Source organism: Hyalella azteca, unplaced genomic scaffold, assembly GCF_000764305.2.
Source record: "Hyalella azteca isolate HAZT.00-mixed unplaced genomic scaffold, Hazt_2.0.2 contig15887, whole genome shotgun sequence".
Taxonomy (NCBI): Eukaryota; Metazoa; Arthropoda; class Malacostraca; order Amphipoda; family Hyalellidae; genus Hyalella; species Hyalella azteca.
This window is the reverse complement of record NW_025945721.1, coordinates 144,610-167,028: the sequence shown is the minus strand read 5'-3', so window position 1 is coordinate 167,028 and position 22,419 is coordinate 144,610. Positions and strand designations below refer to the sequence as shown.

The 22,419-nt window shown below is 38.9% G+C and overlaps 1 protein-coding gene across 1 annotated transcript; it reads left to right on the top strand.

Moving 5' to 3' along the window:
- Positions 1-7,807: 7,807 nt before the first annotated feature.
- On the top strand, positions 7,808-22,377 carry LOC108681466 (DNA-directed RNA polymerase III subunit RPC1). Its single transcript, XM_018170496.2, has 17 exons — positions 7,808-7,877; positions 10,438-10,671; positions 11,250-11,399; positions 11,821-11,946; positions 12,290-12,413; positions 12,830-12,936; positions 13,554-13,690; positions 14,235-14,409; positions 14,846-14,983; positions 15,309-15,535; positions 15,807-16,023; positions 17,114-17,299; positions 17,466-17,720; positions 18,411-18,550; positions 18,838-18,928; positions 19,332-19,546; positions 20,311-22,377. The coding sequence occupies exons 2-17, from the start codon at positions 10,495-10,497 to the stop codon at positions 22,202-22,204; spliced, it is 4,359 nt and encodes a 1,452-aa protein (XP_018025985.1). The 5' UTR covers positions 7,808-7,877; positions 10,438-10,494; the 3' UTR covers positions 22,205-22,377.
- The last annotated feature ends 42 nt before the right edge of the window (positions 22,378-22,419 follow it).

Below are 22,419 nucleotides of genomic sequence, written 5' to 3'. Positions count from 1 at the left end.
ATTCAACCAAGTATTAAATTAAAATAATGCGGATTTATTGTTTTGTACGAATACTTTTTTCACCCGAAAAGTGAACATGTTGCATTGTTTTTTGTTGCATTGAGATTTAATTTATTATGATAGTATTTTTGAATACTATGCGTCTCTATACATAATTTAAATCACTTTTCCTGTTAAGTTTGTGTACTTACATACATTAAAATACGATTTTTCAAGTGTACGAATATATATTTCCCCCCACTGTATTAGCACCAAACTAGCAGTAAAATTCAAAACAACAATTCCTTAGAATTATTTAAATTTGACCGACATCAATGGTGTTTTTACGCAATTTATTTTATCAGTGAAAGTATTGCAGGTAAATTTAATCTTTGCCGAAATTCTGAAAGCACAAAAATGGATAAATGGCAGCAAAATGAATTTACGCAGTCGCGTATACTTCTTTGTAAACCCAGAGAATTTTTATCATTTCATCCCAGCATTTCTTCTCATTTTTTTATTCCCATCATTTCTTCCCCTTATTTCTTCCAGCATTATTTCCAGAGCATCGAATTTCCTTCACAATGTCTGTAGATCGCCATCTGCATGGCACGGCAGTAATTGCTTCGTCTGTGTGCGTTAACATAGAGACATCCCTGCAAACACAACTGTATTGCCGCAATCCTAACCGCGACCGTATATATTGATCTTATTTGAGATCTGCTGCCTACGACATCGAGAGCGAATCACATGACTGGCTGGAGATCTTCTGCAATATTGGTTTCATTTCTATCAAAAATTAATAATGGATAATCACTCCTTGGATGATGCATATGTTTTGTCGGTGAGCGATGAGGCGGAGTTGTCAACAGATAATTCGTTGCCAAGTTTTATTGTTCCGCGTAAAGAGGTCCTAAACTTTAACTTTATAGCCTCCTAACTTTTAATGCATCCCATGCTTCGATGGTTATATTTATCTAAAAGAAACCAAAGCTGTGTGTCTAAATTTGCAACGTATGCATTTGTTTTTAGTGGAGTAAACGTGACTGATACCTGTTTTCATGATGTCTTACGAGAATATTAATGTGATACGTGATGCACTGGTGTTGTGTAGGAGTTACTGTGATGCTCGATTTACTGATATTTTACAGAAGTCAACGTATCTACCGACTGTTCGGTATAACAGATCGCACGGCGCTCGATCGTTGACTCAGACGTTGAATCGAGGTGTCGATGGTTGCGTTCGTCTATAACGTCATCGTCAGATTGTCAGCGTCCATTGTATGACCGAGGATACAGATAACAAATTAGTGAAATGACAGCGGTATGAAATGTTGATGCATATATGCTAAACAATAGTAATGATGCTCGCACATAACATGTCTAGTAAGGTATTTCTTAAGTAGCAAAGTGTCGCCTATTACTATAACAATTTACATCTTAAACAACTCAAAACTTACTCTTTCGATAATGTTCGTGTTGCCTTTAACCAATATTTTCGCCCGTTGAAATTTCTGTTTCAGAAAAAAACGTTAGCTTCGAAGCTTTTCTCAATTTACGTTAACTCCAAATCAAGTAAATTTTTCAAAACTTTTTTCGATGAATTCTCTTAGTTGAACGATGAAACTATTTGATTGGTCGAATTGAATATTTAAACGTCGACCTTTACTTCAAACTTAGATTAATGGAAAAATTAGTTTCAAATATAACATTTTCAGTTATTTAAAAAATCTCGAGCTTTCTCATAAAATAGATGATAATGGACGCATGTTCCTGTATCGTAATCAAAATCAAGGTTTTTAGAATCTGTACAAATAGAAGAAACGTTCAAATGCAGGATCATAGATACCGATTAAATAGATCACCTTCTCAATATAGGTTATCTATGAAGGTGAATACCACCATTTCTATCTATCGATATTTGTATTTCAATGGCAAAAATTATGGCTTGAGAGTCATCTAACAGGCAGTCGCACAAAATCTATTTTCTCTTCTGTGCCTTTACTGAAAATATACACAATTTTATGCTAAATGAGAAAATTACCGGCCGTTCTCGCGATGCTTCTACGCTCTTCGTTTCGTCACAAAAGTTAGAAGAGAAAATTTCCCCACACAAGAAATGATTCTGCGAGAAATGCGAAAAGTTTCAGCCATTTTAAAGCATTTAGGAAGAATAACTGCAAATTGCAGCGCAAATCGGCTTATATTAGGATGATGCCGATTCCAAAGGATGGCTGCTGCATCATGACCGGTGGTTTTTATTTATTATGAAAATAATTTTATCCTTATTTTCAAGGTCTCACTCCGTAAATTTGTCTCACCCCTCAAAATACTGCCGAAAAAGATTTGGCCCATATTTACAATTTTTACAGGTAGCTCAAGGAGGTTAAAGTTTGTAATACGGATAATTAAATTACCCATCCGCTCAACAATGAACTGGTATTAGGGTAATGCTTTAAACTGATGCAAACATGTAACTTCATAGCTCCAAGCATAGGTTATTTCATATTGCCGATATTGTCATAGAACATTGGACAATGATCACACATCTTGCAGGGTGAGTTGTCATTGTGATCCATTGCTAATGGAGGACCCGCTGTATTCTTAAGGGGGAGGTATACTTTTTATTTTCGAATTTGGCGTTTCTGGTATTTAGTATCATCTTAAAGCTGACATTCTGCCCTATCCAACGATACCACTGCGATCCCTGTACGTGAATTTATACGCACATGACGGCTCTTTAGAGGGGGCGGGTGGGGGAGTTTCTTCACTAATTAGATACAAGGTAATTAGCTGCTGAGCATTTTAAATATAGTGTCTGATTGAGTGTCGCTTTAGTTACTCGTTCAGTCTCCTCTTAAAGCTGACATTCTGAGCTATCCAACGATACCACTGCAATTCCTGTACGTGAATTTATACGTACACGGCTGCTCTTTAAAGGGGCGGGGGGGNCCTGCCTCTTATACACATCTAGATGTGTATAAGAGATAGCTGCTAGACTTATTGCCTGGTCCGTAATTTGCTAGGCATTTTAAGACTGAACATATGCTCCTGCATAGCTTCGTGCCTTCGTCTAGTCTGATCTTGTAGGCGTTCATACTCGCGGCGACAATGATGCTATCAGGGAGGCTGTTCCACATGTCGGTGACTCGAAGCGAGCAGAAATGTTGTCGCATGGATGTGTTACAACGCTGTTTTTTTTAGTTTATAGCCGTGGCCCCTGGTGTTGGTTCGTGTTTCAAATTCTAGTAATCCTTCTGGGACCTTGTATAAGCCATGAGTATACTTGTATGCTTCAATGAGGTCCCCACGCAGAGACGTCGATAACTGAGGCTTGGAAGCTTCATAATCTTTCCTCATGGGACTTGCATTTCAAGCCCGGAATTATCCTTGTTGCACGTCTTTGAAAACAATATCAAAATAATATTGGGAGTAAACAACATTTCAGTTGTGATAGTTGCACCGTGAAATATTCATTACATTACACGAATCGAATTCAAGAGAAGAACATGGAAGAACCCCAGCAGATGTTGCCTGCACGACGGCAAACAGAATATGACGCTAAGCAAATGCGTGACTGGCAAATGGTTCCGCACTGGCGTCTTAATACCCATTAATGCCGAGCGGTTCCGTTTGGACCCAGCGGAAAAAAATGGATTCATAATAAAATTGTTTGGTCAAATCAATATACTTGTGGATGCGTAGGTTTGATACACATCTTGTCCATGTTCTGGCAACGTTTTGTTCTGCTGCGCCGACTACTCCCTGTTCAGTTAACATTAAGGCCTTGATTGAGAACCGAAAGGCTTCGAACAGGCTCGGCTCTTTCCTATGCGTTTCTTCTCAAATTAGAATAGACTCGTAAATGAGATAGCGATATGGATTTTTCCATGCTTACCCAGCTATTTATTTATAAACGGTGGACAGGAATAAAAATATGTAAACTCAGTATTAAAAGAGTTTTAATTAATGAGAGGAAATTTCAAGAAACTTTGAATATTATTGTTCATCAAGTCTGCGACTTTTATACTTTTTTCGAGATGTAAACGGGTTGTAATTTTCATTCTCCATGGAATGGTATACTCGGCATTCCTTGATCAGCCTCCTTGTTGTAAATATTATTTCTCAAAAAAAGTTATGATCGAACCTGCTGATACGCGGAGGGAAAATCCCGCATACTAGCTGCTCAAATGGAGGCGTTGTGGAAGGTCTGAGAGGAAAGAGACGTCGTAAATTACTCGACTGTCAGTTCACGACGAGCGGCATGGTGAACGCGAACTCAATGAGGGGCGAAGAATAATACGTGGCCAGTGGTCGACCTAGTCCAATTAGTTATAGCCGACCGTTGGTCATTCCTCGGCCACCTGAAAGCGACCAGTTACCGCGAGAAAGGGGCTGGCTAGGATATCATATTACAAAGAGTACAAGCTCGAGGGTAGCGACTGACCGAGCTTCGGGCAGATAAAGGATTTTACACGATGGTCGCGAAAACCTCGCTCCCAGACTTCGCTGCATTCTGAGTGCAAGCCTTAAAAGATTGTAAGTACCGCGGGTGTCAGTCTGGAGGGCTTGGCATCATTGCAGAGAAAGATAAGTAGTTCGTTCTTAAAATATATTATTTATAAGTTAGATGCAGAATTTTATTGGTAAAGAGATTACTTTTAATTCTGTATATGGCATTACGTGATATAATGTTTCTACAGTCATTTAGATCATGAAATATTTTGCCTGGTTCCAAATGGAACCGCTCGGTAGTAGTGTAAGCATTCCGGTCATCTCATTTTCCCAGTTGATTACTTTGTGATATAGTTACGCATTGTATTTCAAAAATTTGTTTGTATTAGAAATTATTTATTTAGATTTTAGATCTACAGTTTTCTGTTATTTATTAGTGAACTATCATCTTTAGAGAGGTCTGTTAGGAGTATATAACCCGAAAGTTGAAATATTAGGAGGTAGGTACGTTGAACACTATGCGATTTTTGATCCCAAGTCACTTTTTTTCTCATTGTTTTTTTTTTTTTTTGGCAGATCATCACTTGAAATAATTGAAATTTCGAGAGAAGAATAGCACGAAGATCAAATATTTGAAACTTTCACAGAAGCAGCAACAAACGAAACAGACTAAGATTCAGATTATAAACTTTGGGCCGCAGATAAATCAGATGATATGTTTCTGCAATTGACGCCAATTGGCGGATCTAATAGAAAAAGCAACTTATTCATGGGCTGGAACATGGATTGGTCCCATAAACATGATACAACTCGTCCTTGGCCAACATATTATATATGATATCTATTTTGGTTTAATTTGGCTTCTCAAAAAAACTTTGTGAAAAATAATGGCTATTGAAAAAAATAATGGCTATTGCAATGATTTTTTTAAAAGATCTGTTATGAAAAGCAATAATGCAGGAGACCCTAAATAAAACAATCAGGGTCTATAGTGCACCCTTCTACTTCGATTCTTGATGAAGTGCGATACAACGAACAACAACATCGGCCAGGAAAGAGACATCAGAAGCACTGCATATGCAAACAATGTGGAAAACGCGCCCACAAACATTCGTAACATGGGCAAGCTTCCCATTCATCCTGCATGAATGAAAACATTCCTTGCTAAAAATTAAATTGCATTCAACCATGATTGGTTTATCATCAGTATTGTCTATTATGAATACGTATATTACGTATTGTCCATTAATTATGAATAACCTTGCTTGATTTACTATCGGAAAAAGTGTTGTTTGAAGAAACGTTATGTTAATGCCGAGCGGTTCCATATGGAACCAAGCTATAATTTTTCACATACAGCGAAAAATACACATATGAACATATTTTTTGTTTATTACCATCACAAATGATAATATTCTCACAAGGAACCAAAATGAAATTCAGAAAATAATTCTCGGCATTAATGGGTTAACAAAATTCACAATAATTGGTGCTACGATCCATACAGTGGGGGGAAATAAATATTCGTACACTTGAAAAATCGTATTTTAATGTATGTAAGTACACAAACTGAACAGGAGAAGTGATTTATATTATGTATAGAGGCGCATTGTATTCAAAAATAGCATCAATAGAAATTAAATCTCAATGCTACAAAAATTAATGCAACATGTTAACTTCTTCGGGTCAAAAAAGTATTCGTTCAAAACAACTTTTGACTAATATTTCACACCAGAACATTCCAGAATGTACTAGAAACATGTAGCACGTTCCAGTAATGTAATTCAGTAACCATAGTTAACGTATTTTGCAACTACCAGATCATTCTGCAACTGCCCGTAGTACAAGAAGGTCTCAAAAATGGCTAAAGGTTAAGAACTAACAAGTTCCCAAAAAAAACTAATTCTATCGCGTTGGAAGGAAGGAGAAAGTTATAGGAAGATTGCTAGCCACTTGAATGTTCCTTTTAGTACAGTTGCTTCGTTTATACTATGCGTCTCTATACATAATTTAAATCACTTTTCCTGTTAAGTTTGTGTACTTACATACATTAAAATACGATTTTTCAAGTGTACGAATATTTATTTCCCCCCACTGTATATAAAATTATTTTTTTTTCTTTTACTAAATTTTAATGATTTAGAAAGAAATCACACGACTGTTATTCGTGCTCGTGAATATATGAGATTTATTGACTGAATATTTTTAGCTTTATTTAATATTGGAAATTAGAAAATGCGAAATAAGTAAGCGAGTTAAATATAATAAAGTTACATATAGTTACAGAGGTTGATGATCACGAGTTTGAAGGTTTAATAAAATTAGATATGACATACAAGAGAAATACCAGTGCGGTACACAATTCGATTCACAACAGATCTACCCAAAGCCTCCAGCACTCTGGTAGAATTGGTGTTACAAGGACAATGTAGGTGCATGCATGGAACTGGGGGCATGGACTGTGCAACGGATTCACCCTTGTGTGCCTTCCATTATAGAATGAGCAGAAGTATCGGGTTTCTGCCGAATACTCGCACTTAAGTCTCATGATTTTTCGATGATGTACATGTAAAAGAAAAGAATGGGAATGTGCATTTACTCTGGGCAATTTCATGCTACTCCCTATTATTTTGAAACTATGAGGAAAAAACTTACATCTATAATGCTCATATTACAGAAAAAGCAATGTCGTGCGTTGGAAGCATACGAGTGTGAAGGAGAAAAGTTCCGACAGACGGCAGCGACCGGCCGCGAGTCCGGCCGTAAATTTGTCCGAGACGTGTGGGCTTAGCAAGGGAATCAGGAAATGTTCTTTCGTAGATGAATGACTTGTGATGTAGATCCAAATTTTTTTGCCGTTCGTTTTGCATGAATAATACACTTAACTGATGATTTTCAAACTGATGAGCAGAGGTATCGGGTTTCTACCAAACATTCACATTTCAGTCGCATGATTTTCCGATGATGTACATGAAACAGAGAAGAATGGGAATGTTCATTTGCTCTGGGTATCTTCACGTTTTTTCCTATCATTCCAAAACTATCCTGAGAAGAACTTTCATGGAAAATGCACAAATTACGGCAGAGCAATTTCGCGCGTTCGGAGCAATTGCTCATTGTTTCAGTAATAATAAAATTATTCCCCATTATTATTGATCAAAATGGCTTTTTTATTGTTGAAATTTTTCTTTTTGAAGAATATCATGTTTTCGCTAGCAATTATTGTCTAATTTTTACGTAGAGACGTGAGGCAATTTTGTTACGGGTTAGATATTTTTAATAAAAACATAAACGTCCGAGCCCTCTCACGATCATCTGGCCATGCACGAGGCTCACAGCCTCACAGGCTGTTTTCTGTTTGTTAACGACGACTGCGAAGTAGAGAAGCACTAAGAAGTTCTCGGCTTCTCGCAGACTGCTGCGACTCCTTGAGGCGTGAGCTGGTGAGCTTAGCATTTAGCAAGGGAATCGGATAATGTTATTTCTTAGATGAATAGCTTGTATGCATGGATTTACAGACTTCTGAATGTAAAATGGACTGGACTGATGAATTTCAAATTTTCACGCAGCAAAATTTCAAGCAAATGCATTGCATTAAAAGCAGCATTATTGCAAGCCGCCGAAGCCGGCCCACCGGCCATGCAGTTTTCGATGATAACCAAACTACCAGTACCAAAGCAAGTTCAACTGATAAAATTTCAATAATTTATCTTTTAATCATCTTGTTTGTAACTTTGTTAATCCTCCAAACATGGTGCCAATCCATAGGTTATTCAAAAGAACCTGTTCTTATGTCATTTTGAACCGATCTACACTTCTTTATGGACTGATCGTAAAACACACCTTCACCGGCAAAAGCTTTCACACTTCTGAAGAAGGTGAGCTGACAGCTACACTGGCCGTGGGGTGTGAGTGGACCTAATTTGAATTTGAATGCATGCAGCGATTCAAAATCCAATAGACTGTGATAGACATAGTATACAAGTCATAGAGCCTAAATTTTTAATATCTATAAAAAAAATGTACGTTTCTGCATGTACCGTAAAATGGGGTAACTTAGACCACTTTTTTTCTTATAAATGATGCCATTTTCTTACTAGCTAAATTAAACTTGAATTGAAACATGCAAAATACAGGTCTATACTCTAGCTTCACTCACCATAAATTGCTGGCTCCTGCCTCTCATAGTCTTTATGTAATTTCAAAAAAAGTGATGGTCTTTCCCAGCTCTTGGGGTAACTTAGACCGGGTGGTAAAATCAATTATTTTTTTTGGTTAAATAACTCCAGGTTTTGATGCATTGTAGTAGAACTCTTCTAGTTACATATGCAAATGACAAATTTTAGGAAAGTGTCATAGTTTGCAAATGGGGGGCGCCGCCCCCAAATGGGGTAACTTAGACCACCTAATGTCAGCCCTGATGGGGTAACATAGACTTGCTTGGAGGTTAATATAAAATTACCATATATAACATATTTTATGTTTGACAGCCTATTTATGTTTTTTCTTTATGTTTCAGACTCTACAGAGTCTTATATATGGTAATTTTAACTTAATTTCCAAGCCAGTCAATATTACTCCATCAGGGCTGCCATTATTTAGTTATATTTCCCTCATTATGGGGTGGCGCCCCCCATTTGCAAACTATGACACTTTCCTCAAGTTTGTCATTTGCATATGTAACTAGAAGAGTTCTACTACAATGCACCAAAACCTGGAGTTATTTTACCAAAAAATATATTTGATTTTACCACCTGGTCTAAGTTACCCCAAGAGCTGGGGTAACAAAGACCATCACTTTTTTTGAAAATACATAAAGACTATGAGAGGCAGGAGCCAGCAATTTATGGTGAGTGAAGCTAGAGTATAGACCTGTATTTTGCAGGTTTCAATTCAAGTTTAATTTAGCTAGTAAAAAAATGGCATCATTTATAAAAAAATGTAGTCTAAGTTATCCCATTTTACGGTACATAGATGGGAGAAATGTTGACATTTACGCCACTATATTTAGTTTTGCAATATTCCAATTAGTTTTGCTACTAAAAGTTTTACGCGGTGTCGGAGGACTGTCCCGAGTTACCCCGTCAGTCCCGAGTAGCCCCGGTTGACGGTATCATATCAATAAAGGAAAAATCACAGAAAATGTCATTTATTCGACATTTACGTAATCTACAAAGGAAAACAAGAACTTCAGAGTGCTGTTAGTTATAGATGACCACACTCTGCATGCTTCAAACATTTTAAAATTGAGTTTTATTTCAAGTGTCCCTTATTACCCCATTCCCAGGGTTGGTTCAGGAGGCTTTTATTTTGCGTCTTGCACTTTACAAATAGCATATGGAATTTTTTCACAAATGCCATACGATAGCCCTTGCAAATACCTTTATAATGAGCCAAAACTCGTTTATGAAATGTTTCATGGTAAGACGTTATCAATGAATAATGCTCAAAACCGTCCCTTATTACCCCGTTTGATGGTATTGTAGAAGGGAGTTCAGAAGTACTTTTTCTTACCATCACCATATCATAATTTTCTTTCAGTGAGTTGTGAATCAGTTGATTGTATTGGTTAGGAATCTTGTAATTATGATATTAATAACAAAAAGCATATATTTATGTATCTCTAATGTTGTACCTGAACTGGTATTATATACTGTACCTAGTGTAAGACTCTAAAAAAAATATAACTCAGTACTCACTGCAGTGAGTGATAGAGAGCGCATTTTCTCATCAACAAAAACTTGAGGTCACGGATGGACAGACAGACAGACGGACATGGCGAGCACAATAGTGCATTTTTTCCATAAATGAGAAAATGCGCTAACAACCTATGTAAATTTGAGGTAGAAGAAAACCCACTGATTACAAAATAACCTATGTATACATTACTAGGCCTTCCAATAATTCTTGTTTGATTAATTTTATCATTATTCCTCAAGACCATGACAATTTTATCTTTCAACTTGTATCCACCTGCATTTTCAAATGTAGTCTTTCCTGCAGATTATTTATGTGGCTGTGATATAGTCTATAGCAAGAATATCCTCTTGGGTCTTCATCATGAAGGAGCTTTACCAAGAAAAAGATAGGGTGAGCAACATCACTGCTATCAAGTTCACCTGCTTGAATTCTGCCATGACTAGCCAGATGTCTAGTATCTTGATTGAGAATTCCACTATGTACATGCCAGATGAACCTGGAAAACCTAATCCACAGGGTCCACTTTCTAGAAAAATGGTGAGTTCTTGATTTAAAATAAGGTAAAATTTTCATTATTTCTTAGTTCATTGAAAGTATGAGCTTCTTTATTTGTTGATATTTGTAATCAAATTGGTTGGTCATAAGATTTCATTGAAATATTTTTGTTAATAGGGTAGGTAGTAAAATTGAGTTTCAGCTCTGCTAGTCATGAAAATAGTGAAGGTTGAGAGTGAGAGGCTCTGTATGTTTGTAACTGCAATTTTTAGTGATAGGATATTCTTTCAACTTTAAATGATAGTTTAGTCATTTTGAGTTCATGTTAATCTTGCATTGATATAACTTAATAGAACTTGTCTAAATTTCATGCAAAATTTCAAGCCTTCCACAGATGGCTTTTGAAACTTACTGTGCTGCTGTTGTGATAGCTGAACGCAACTGATGAACCACACATGATGGATGGTTTACTTGGTAACATTTGGCAATAAATAATATATGCCAAATGTTCATTATGTACTTCAATCGGCAGTTTTTCTTCCTCTTTATTCTTGGCTTGAATTATTTATTTGATTGGAGTTACTGAAAAGTGTTACATTGATTATTTTTATTTTTTCCAGGGCATAAGCCAGAAAGATAGCTCATGCAGCACCTGTGGCAAAGCAATCGAGGAATGCCCTGGTCATTTTGGTCATGTAGACTTACACCTGCCAGTCTATCACTGGGGATACTTCAAAAATGTGGTTCAGATAATGCAATGCATTTGTAAGGTCAGTTGAGCATATATGTTTTCATTTATTTCTCTTATATTTACATGGAGAAATCACAAAATATGAATGGTTAGTATGAAATGGAAGATGATCCTCACTATTGTAACAGGGCCATTGTTCTAACTTTGTAGCAATTACTCAGAGAAATTTATGTTTCTTTTCTTGAAGTATGATATTTTATTAATGATTAAAAGTTGTACAAAGGTGTGTTTTTTAGTACTTTTCTTTGTGCTTTGTTATTTAATGAATAATAGAACAAACAGTTTTTGAGAGAAAACTTGTTGTCAATTCCTTTGTGCCATGTATCAGCTGGAATTAGTAAATTAATATAAGACCTTATTTTTCAAATTTTTTAAGCCTGTTTGAAAAAATTACTAGAATTTTTTACCAATGAAGTTTATGACTATTATTTCTTTTTCAGTCATGTGCACGTCTTCTCCTGAAACCTGATGTCATCGCAAAATTTACTCTTCAGTCCCGCAAAAATGCCAATGATTACCTCAAGAAGAAAGCTATGCTTAAGAAAGTTAATGAAATGTGCAAAAAGGTACGTTATTTTCTGATTCTCTTAGGATACTTTAACGTCCAGGTGTTAATCGGTGATTAATCAACCATCCTAATATTACCAGATGAAGCTCTGCTGGCCATAATTTATTTTTTTAATGTTTTCATTACATGTGTGATAAGTGATTATGAAATTTATTATGTGTCTTATTTTGTAGGATTGGCCATGTATCACGAAATGTGATACTGGTGATCACAAAATGTGATACTATTTAGGCTAAAAATTTGTACTTTTTTAGTTGCGGGATGACTGTTGGTGTAGGTATGTGTGCAGGGTTAAATATATGATTATGTTGCATTAAAGAGTATATATTTTTTACTTTCAGGTGAGAGTGTGCCCACACTGTCAGTCTTTGAATGGAGTGGTGAAAAAACTGGCACCTATGAAAATTATTCATGAAAAGTTTAGAGGTGCCAAAAAAGATGACTCAGCTCGTCAGAAATATATGAGTGAGTGACTAGATAAGCACAGCAATGAATTTAAAAGTACAGTATGATACTTTTTATTCAGAGTGTAACATATGGTAATTAATAATGTGTTGTGTGATATGCATTAAATAGGTATTAGGTTTTTAGTTAAGCTATTGAAGAAAATCCTAAAATTTTCAATTGGGTAGAAAATATAACATTTTTGTAGTGCCAGTGGTTTGGAATATTTGTTATTCATATCGTTTATGCTTTGTAAACTCTTGCTTTAGATCTTCAGAGAAATGCTATTGATTCAAAATACCTAATGAATGTATGTATTTGATGTTATATTTTTCAGGTATGATAATGGTTAGGTAGTGTTTCTCTTAACAGCTATCCAATCAATTAACTGGATGTGGCTCTGCCTCACATGTTAACTTATTACGCCTATTATACAGACCAGTACAACTCACTGGTGCAGCATGCTCCTGATGTGTCATCTCAACTGCCATCAAACCCGGTGGAGCTGATATATCCTGCTGAGGTCCTCAAGCTCTTCAACAGTGTGAGTAGCGATAGCTTCTGTGTTATAGTGTGAGCCGGGGTGGGTGGCTGCTGTCACTCTTTTGCGGGAGCCGCAGCTTTTCTGCTATAGCGTGAGCCGGTAAATCAATTTAGCATCTGCCACTAGGCATCTAGGAAATCAATAATTTCTTGATTTATTGAGCCCTTAAAAAACATTAGCAGTTTTATTATTATAATCAGCGCGGGGCAATATTGACTGATCATGACAAGGGTTATATTTCGTGCATTGCCAATTGATCTTGTTGTAATTGCCTATCCTGGTAGTGGCGAATAGGGAAGGAGGTGAAAGGTCAGTTTTTCCGGGCACTTGGTGCCACTGGTAGTTCTACCCCCATCATCACTGGCTCGCTGATCCGCCAGAACCATTTTATTGCATTACACAACATCCTGGACAAGCCAGGTACCGGTACTCATTTATCAACCAGAGTTAGATTAATGGCCGAGTTGACTATGAGCTGAGCTTCCTGGAAGAATTTGTACTCAGTGGGACTCGAACCCGGGAGCCGGGTGCGAGAGGGCAGTCTCTCACCACTGCACCACTGCAGCTCATATAACTGCCACTTGATAAAGCAGGAACTGTAATTAAATTATTTGCAGATGGACCCTCAAGATGTGTGCGTGTTGTGCATGGATGAGCAGTACTCTCACCCCAGGGACCTGATCATCACTCGGCTGCCTGTTGCACCAAATTGTGTTCGACCTTCCGTCTTCTCTGACCTCAAGAAGCCTGGGTCGTAAGTATATTTTGTCGGGGACATCTATAATCCATTATCATTTGTAAGGATATCTTACAAAAACATTTGATAAGACAAGAACCAAAGCATTTTTAAGATGAACACAAGTCTCTGATTCTACTCTTGGTAAGTTGGTTAATATTCTGTACGACAATAAATGTATCTTGTCACGTTCCTGGCGCCAGAGTAAGAAGCGTGTGGGATGAAAATTAGCAAAATCGCATCAGCCATGAAAATTAGCCAATCGCATCGTTAATCCTATTTACTTGAAACTTTTATCTTTTTCATCACAAAACTGACGAATTTTTTGCATAAGGCTGTTCATTATTCATGTTTTCTTTCCTCTTGAATAATTATCCTCGATGAGCTGGAGAATGAATTATTATTATTGTAATGACGTGCGTAATTTTACTGAAAGTTACTGTTTTGTACTGAAAATTTCTGCTTAAGGAAGGAAGTATTGAAAAAATTGAATTTGGCATTTTCCCTCATGGAAAAGCAATCATCATTAACTAAGATTTAATTTTGTATCGTTTGCTTGCAGGAACGAAGATGACATCAGTAACATCACGGCACTGATCATCTTCTTGAACAACTTGGTGGCTCACCGTGGCGATAATACCAGGATCGGCAATCTCTACCAAGCTTATGAGATCATGCAACTGCACGTCGCTTTGCTCATCAATTCTGAGATCAGCCTTCCTCCTGAACTGAACTTGGTGAGAATATTATATCGCTCGCTAATGCTGCTTAAATTGGCTCTTACAGTTAATGCTGCTTAAATTTTCCTCTATGAATTTGGTGACATTTCGAGGAATATTCTATAGCTTACTAGCGGTGAAGTACGTAACCATACTTTATGACAGCTTTCTCCAATCGCGTTGCACAATAAATAATATAAATTTATCTACCTATGCAATGATTCCATCACTTTTCTACGCTTCAAATTCTTCAAAAGTCTTCTTTTTTCCACTCATCGCGGTCGTAAATATTATATTTACTGTAGCTTTGGTCAAAATCATTTTCATTTTGAATTCTTTTTCAATTTCACCTGCACTGCTATCAAGGTAATTTCATATCCAACGCCCCTAAATTTTGGTAATAAAGTCCCGTTAATTAAGTAATTCTTCAACATGAATTAACTAAACTTTGCAGGCCCGGAAATCCTACGTAGGGTTTGTGCAGCGTCTGAAGGGCAAGCAAGGCCGCTTCCGTGGTAACCTTTCTGGCAAGCGAGTCGACTTCAGCAGCCGAACAGTTATTTCTCCAGACCCTAACCTCAAAATTGACCAGGTGATCTGTTGTGGCATGTATTTCTCTTGGATGAATTATTGAATATGACTCGCTCCGATTGATCTATCCTATCTCGTTGTTTAACTTTACGAAAAGCTTTAATAGTTATGCTAATTATTTAACTTTAAAAATGATGTGACATTGAATAAAAGAGCTCGAAGCAATAGTCTTGAGAAATGACTTTGAACTTTACGAAAAGCTTTAATAGTTATGCTAATTATTCAATATTGAAAATGATATGACATTAAATAAAGGGGCTCGAAGAAGCCCCTTTGAAATTGAAGACGCCCCTAAATGACGTTGAAATTTGTCTGATGTGATGCAGGTTGGTGTGCCTGAGGAGGTCGCCAAGACTCTGACGTATCCTGAGCGCGTGACGGCGCACAACATCGAGCTGATGAGGCAGCTCGTGCTTAACGGGCCTGACGTTCATCCTGGCGCGGTGTACCTAGAGCAAAAGATAACTCCTGGCATCAAAAAGTCAATTCGCCATTTATACAAAAGAAAACACGAGCTATCTCAAAACCTGCGTGAAGGAGACCTCATAGAGAGGTGTGACATCTAGTGAATTGATGAGATCTGAAAGTGAATTTGAACCAGCTTTTGAAATTGTAATTAAATGTCATATACACGATTATTTTGCGTATGTCTTTATCACTTCTCGATATAAGTTAGGGTTTGTAAGGCTTTTTATGTTGAACACCAGGACATATTTTGAAGCTGGATGACGATACGTAATTCAGTGAAATAAAGAGTTTTAAGTAATGAATACTTGAGTACCCATCAGAGTGGTAATAATAGTGTTGCTATTGGTATGTCCCAGACACCTGATGGACGGGGACACGGTGCTGTTCAACAGACAGCCTTCACTGCACAAGATGAGCATCATGGCGCACCGTGCCCTGGTGCTGCCGTGGCGCACGTTCCGTTTCAACGAGTGCGTGTGTGGGCCCTACAACGCTGACTTCGACGGCGACGAAATGAACCTTCACCTCCCGCAGACCGAAGAGGCCAGGGCTGAGGCGCGGACATTGATGGCTGTGAGTGACTGAGGATATAGTGGCTGTGAGTGACTGAGGAGTTGTGTTAATATAGTGGCTGTGAGTGACTGAGGAGTTGTGTTAATATAGTGGCTGTGAGTGACTGAGTAGTTGTGTAAATATAGTGGCTGTGAGTGACTGAGTAGTTGTGTAAATATAGTGGCTGTGAGTGACTGAGGAGTTGTGTAAGTAGTGGCTGTGAGTGGCCGGGTTGTCTTGTAAGTAGTGGCTGTGAGTTACCGGGTAGTGTTGTGAGTGACCGGGTAGTGTTGTAAGTAGTGACTGTGAGTGACCGGGGAGTTGTGTAAATAGAGTGGCTGTGAGTGACCGGGTTGTGTTGTAAGTAGTGGTTGAGAGTGACCCGGTAATGTTGTAAGTAGTGGCTGTGAGTGACCGGGTAGTGTTGTAAGTAGTGGCTGTGACTGACCGTGTAGTTAAGGGCCGCACCTTTAAACTCGATTGATTACCCGTAGCGGCCAAAGTACACGTGCTTGTCCGTTTTTCATCTTTGATTGGTGGGTTTAGCTTGAAAAGCCGTCAGCCATTGGCTGACTGAGTTAAAAATTCTTCCCGGTCTTTGATAGCACATACCAATGTACTAAAACGTAAGGAATCTACGTCTTGGAAAGCAAAGAGGCGCATACATTGATGGTTTCAAGGGACTATGCTTGGTTATAGGCTGAAAATCTAATGATTGATTAATAACTCAAAATTGCTTAAATGCGCAATTCGATATGCGGCACTGCAGTGGCGACTGATAAAGTCGATGATAGATAATGAATACCTATGTGAACATGATACATCTATTGCTCACAAAGGCATTTCAGCATTTAAATATACAGGTGAATATATCATGCCACTCTGATTCTAGCTAAGCCATCGTTTCCCCCAGGTTTTAGTAGATGCTGATATTTTCAATTATGTCCTCCGCAGCCGAGGCGTAGTATTTACCGAGCAAGAATCGTGACAACGAGGTTATTGGACTTTTTCGACCTGCTAAAAACTTTTTTGTGATGTAAGATTGTTTAGTCATAAGAATATAATTTTCATGTATTATCTGGTACATACGCCAATGTTTTTTTCGTTTCAGGTAAGCAACAATTTAGTAACGCCGCGCTCAGGCTCTCTCATCATCGGGGCGACGCAAGATTTCATCACGGGATCTTACATGCTAACGCGCAAGAGCGAATTCTTCGACAAGAGCAGCGCCTGCTCCTTGCTGATGTCCATCTCTGAATCTGCTCATGTTGAGCTCCCGCCTCCAGCTATCATGAAGGTGACGATAAAATGTGTTTGTCTTTATTATGAAATTACTTGCTGATTTACATTTTCACGTTGCTAATATAATGTTTTTTTTCCACGATGAAGGTTTCTCTTGTTGGCTGCATCTATGATGTCTTTATACAGTAGAATAGTTGTTTAATTCATGTTTATTTTTTCAGCCCATGCAATTGTGGACCGGCAAGCAGCTGTTCTCTTTAGTGATGCGCCCAAGTCAGCGTTGTCAAGTGCGCGTAAACCTTCTGGCCAATAAATGCAAAGACCAGAGCTGCCGCTACAAAGATGAGCTCTGCAGCAGCGACAATTACGTGCATGTACGCAACTCTGAACTGCTCTGCGGTGTCGTTGATAAATCCATCATTGGTGCGGGATCAAGAAAGAATATCTTCTACACTCTACTCAAGGACTACGGAAAGGTGACGTATTTCAGACGAACTTGAAGCTGACTGATTTTTAAATTTGTATCGTAATTTGGTCTTTGGTTGATTGGTCTTTTTCTAGTTATTCTTTGATGTGTCGGAAAATTCATAAAAAATTGGGTTATTGTTTGTTATTGGATTGATGAAAGAACTGTTTGTGCTGAACTTGCTTTAATTTTTCAAAAATTTCACGCCAAGACTTTTGATGTTCGGCTTTATGCAGCAGCACGAAGTTGTCACTCAGTGTGTCGCTCTGCAAGTTTACACAGATAAATCAAAGCTTTAAGTCTCCTCTATATTGTTCTATGAAAAACAAAGAATTATTTATAATTAATGGGCTGGCTTCGTGGAAGACTGTTACTGAGATGGTGAGACGAGCGATCTATGTTACATGTGTGTTTGATCAGCCTATAGCTATTCATATGCCGCGCACTGCATAATATGATGAAAGCAAAGGGTACTATGCTCAAATTTGTCAATACATCCTCAACTAGACTCAATATGTCCTTACTTAACTGGACAACATATGCCCAGCAAGCTTGTTGCACCTGACACAGTTTTTCCTACACCTGATCTTGGTTCCGAGATGAGCCTTTGATTTAATGATATTGAATAGAGATGTTCATCCAGTAGAAATAAGTTTCGCGCGCGGATTCTAACAATTTCCCCCCGATTTTGTTTGTACAGGAAGAGGCAGCAGAAGCGATGTGGCGCGTGTCACGTATGAGTACACAGTATTTAATGATGCACGGCTTCAGTATTGGTATAGGTGATCTCAGCCCATCGACCTCACTGCTAGCAATGAAAGAAGATTTGCTCAGGAAAGGGTGAGCGTCATTGAACAACAGAGAAAACATCAAAGCACGCTGATTTTGCTTTTATTGAATTAATTATTCCGTGCCCGATACAAGCGATTGCAGAGTTATTAATCAATCAGATTAAGTGAGTTATTAATCAATCAGACACCGGCCGTCGGCCGGTGTCTGTAATCCCACTGATTTAGGCTATTCCCCCGTTTCTATTGAGCCATTTTATTGTGAAGTTATCTTAGCTTCTAACTACATGAGAAGAAATGTAATTGAACTCTGTTATGTTATTGCGAATTTCTTTACAGCAACGCCAAGTGCGCGGAGTACATCGATCAGCTGGAAGCCGGGCAGCTCGAGACTTCGCCAGGCTGCAACGCTGAGGAAACATTGGAACAGGTTACTTAAATATTGGAACAGGTTACTTAAATAACCCCACTTTGGGATCGTGTATTATATAGGGTAAAATAGATCGTGGTCCGCAAATGACACGTACTTTTTAATCAGGATTTCAGCTATTTAGAAACGTATCTGAACTCGTTATTCGTTACATTTATACCGGCGGGTGTCTTCTTTACGTAAAAGTACTTTGTGTTGAATTTTAATTATATAACAACTACTTTTTACAGTAATTGGACCGATTTGCCATTTTTATGTTTTTATTTCTTCCGTATAACACGTGCATTTTTGCCTGGCTATGGATAAAGTCAATTACTACTTTTCCATCACTTCAAGAGATGCTTAATACTATTTCACTTATTACTGGACCAGCTAACTACTATTTCACTTATTATTGGACCAGATGATCTTGAGTGTGCTGAGCAACATTCGTGAGTCGGCCGGCAAGGGCTGCATTGAGGAGCTGCAGCGCCACAACTCTGCCCTCATCATGGCCGTGTCAGGCTCCAAAGGCTCCACTATCAACATCTCGCAAATGATTGCGTGTGTCGGCCAGCAGGCCATTTCTGGGAAACGCGTGCCTGATGGCTTCACGAACCGCAGTCTCCCGCATTACCAGTGAGAAATGACGTCAGCAGCCATGTTAAATTGGCTGGTAGATAACGAGATAACGTCTTCGTGAAATGTTTGAATTTGTTGTAACGAGAATGAGAAATGACGTCAGCAGCCATGTTCAATGGGTCAGGTAGATAACGTCTTCAGGAAATGTTTGAATTTGTTGTAACGAGAATGAGAAATGACGTCAGCAGCCATGTTCAATGGGTCAGGTAGATAACGTCTTCATGAAATGTTTGAATTTGTTGTAACGAGAATAAGAAATGACGTCAGCAGCCATGTTCAATGGGTCAGGTAGATAACGTCTTCATGAAATGTTTGAATTTGTTGTAACGAGAATAAGAAATGACGTCAGCAGCCATGTTCAATGAGCCTGGTAGATAACGTCTTCATGAAATGTTTGAATTTGTCGTAACGAGAATGAGAAATGACGTCAGCAGCCATGTTCAATGAGCCTGGTAGACAACGTCTTTATGAAATGTTTGAACTTGTTGTAACGAGAATGAGAAATGACGTCAGCAGCATGGTCAATGGATCTGTTGGATAACGTCTTTAAAAATGCTTGAATTTGCTGTAACGTAGAATGCAATATTTGTGCCTAGCGTTGCAAACCGTTGATAGGCTTCTTGAAAACAGTAATTAACTTTTTATGATGTTTTCCTTCTTTAATTACTTGAGGTTTCAAGTTAACTATTCAAGTTTACTGGATCTTTCTTCGTTTATGCTGAATGTATTTCAAGTCTATTAACAAAAATTTATTTTTGCAGCCGACACTCGAAAATTCCTGAAGCCAAGGGCTTCGTGAGCAACAGTTTCTTCTCTGGCCTCACTCCCTCGGAGTTCCTGTTCCACACGATGGGAGGACGAGAAGGCCTCGTGGACACGGCCGTCAAAACCGCCGACACAGGCTACATGCAGCGACGTCTCGTCAAGTGTCTCGAAGACCTCTTCGTCGCCTACGACGGCACTGTCAGGAATTCGTCCCAAGAAGTGATCCAGTTCCGGTATGGTGACGACGGCCTTGACCCTTCGCTGGTGGAAGTCGTGCCGAAAGCTGTTGACGGGAACGCTACCCCGCCCCTTGATTTTGAACGAATTCTTTACCATATTAAAGCCATCACTCCTCCTGGAAACGAATTTCTAAAAAGTACCGATCCTGTTCGTTGCACGAAAGAGTACTTAGCAGAGCTCACAGAAGGAGCAAATAAAACTTTTTCTCTTCTTTCTGAAAATTTCCGGAAATCTATCATCGAGTTCATGGAAAAAGAAAGTCAGAAGATGGCTGAAGCTGAGGTGCTCGAGAAAAAGCTCAACTCAAAGCACCGTTTACGACCTTTCACGGTGGACCAACTTTTGGCTTTTGTACAAACGCTTGTTAATCGCTACTTAGGCAGCAACATTTTGTCACTGAGCCGTGATGGGAGCGATCGCACGGAAGCAGGTCCCGGTATTATCGTAGAGCCTGGCACTGGTGTAGGTGCACTCTGTGCGCAGTGTATCGGAGAACCCGCAACACAAATGACACTCAAAACCTTCCACTTCGCCGGTGTTGCTGCCATGAACATCACACTTGGAGTGCCGCGTATCAAGGAAATCATAAATGCTACTCGTTGCATCAGCACCCCCATCATCACAGCGCAGCTCATCGACAACAGAGATGCTCACAAAGCTCGCCGAGTAAAAGCCCATATTGAGAAAACCTTGTTGGGTGAGGTATGCGAATTTATCAAGTTTGTATGCAGAGAAGACGAAATGTTCTTCATAATCAAACTTGCCATCGAACATATCAATTTACTGCAGCTCGGAATCAGCGCTGAGAGTGTGAAGTATTCCATTTGCACTTCAAAGATGAAGGTACGTGAGAGCGAAGTTTCTGTCAAGAGTGTCACTCTGCTGGTGGTGCGGCCCAACCCTCACGGCAAAGAAGATGCCTACCACCAAATGCAACACATAATCAAGCACTTGCCCAAGGTGGTGGTCAAAGGATTGCCCACTATTAGCCGAGCTGTCATCCACCAGCGAGATTTTCGCCCGGGCGAAAATAGAGACAGCCCAATTTACGAACTTTTGGTAGAAGGTGATAACCTGCGTGAAGTGATGGCAACAGTCGGAGTAGATGGACACAAATGTCGCTCTAACAACATCGTTGAGGTATACAACACTCTGGGCATAGAGGCTGCAAGGCAGACGATCGTTGACGAGATCACCCATACCATGAACTCCCACGGCCTCGGTATCGACAGTCGACACGTGTACTTACTAGCCGACCTAATGACTTGTCGCGGCGCCGTGTACGGCATCACGCGTCACGGTCTTGCTAAGATCAAAGAAAGCGTCCTCATGCTCGCGTCCTTCGAGAAAACTGCTGATCATTTATACGAGGCCTCTTATCACGGGCAGGTAAATGAAATCAACGGCGTCAGCGAAAGTATCATCACAGGCAAGCCAATCAATTTAGGAACTGGTCTCTTCAAACTCGTGCAGCGACATCGACGTTCTGATATGGTGCCAGATTCCCACAAGCTGACCCTTGATCTCGACGACACTCTTGAAGGGATGCCGTCTCCTATGCCGATTGGTCGGAGAGCCAAGCTTTTTGATGTGCCCGAGTTCCACGTTAATCTTTATGGGAGTAAAAAAAGTTATTCATATACAAGATAACAAAACTCCTCCGCAATATTTTCAACCGGGAAGAAGAGATGGCGTGTATAAATAAATTGCAGCTCAGGAAGTCGAATTGCATTTCACTCCCGACCTCTTCAAACCAGTCACTTATTTAAGCCTGTAATACTTGTCTGATTACGTTATGAATTATGAACACTTGGAAACTGAAACTTGTTTGCTGTATTACCTATAGGGAACGTGATAAATATTAA

What these genes read in the sequence shown, in the direction of transcription:
- LOC108681466 (XM_018170496.2), top strand. Translation starts at nt 10,495, where the DNA reads ATGAAGGAGCTTTACCAAGAAAAAGATAGGGTGAGCAACATCACTGCT. An exon ending in TAATGCAATGCATTTGTAAG is followed by an intron (nt 11,400 to 11,820) that starts GTCAGTTGAGCA and finishes TTTCTTTTTCAG; the next exon opens with TCATGTGCACGTCTTCTCCT. An exon ending in AGGCGCGGACATTGATGGCT is followed by an intron (nt 16,024 to 17,113) that starts GTGAGTGACTGA and finishes TTTTCGTTTCAG; the next exon opens with GTAAGCAACAATTTAGTAAC.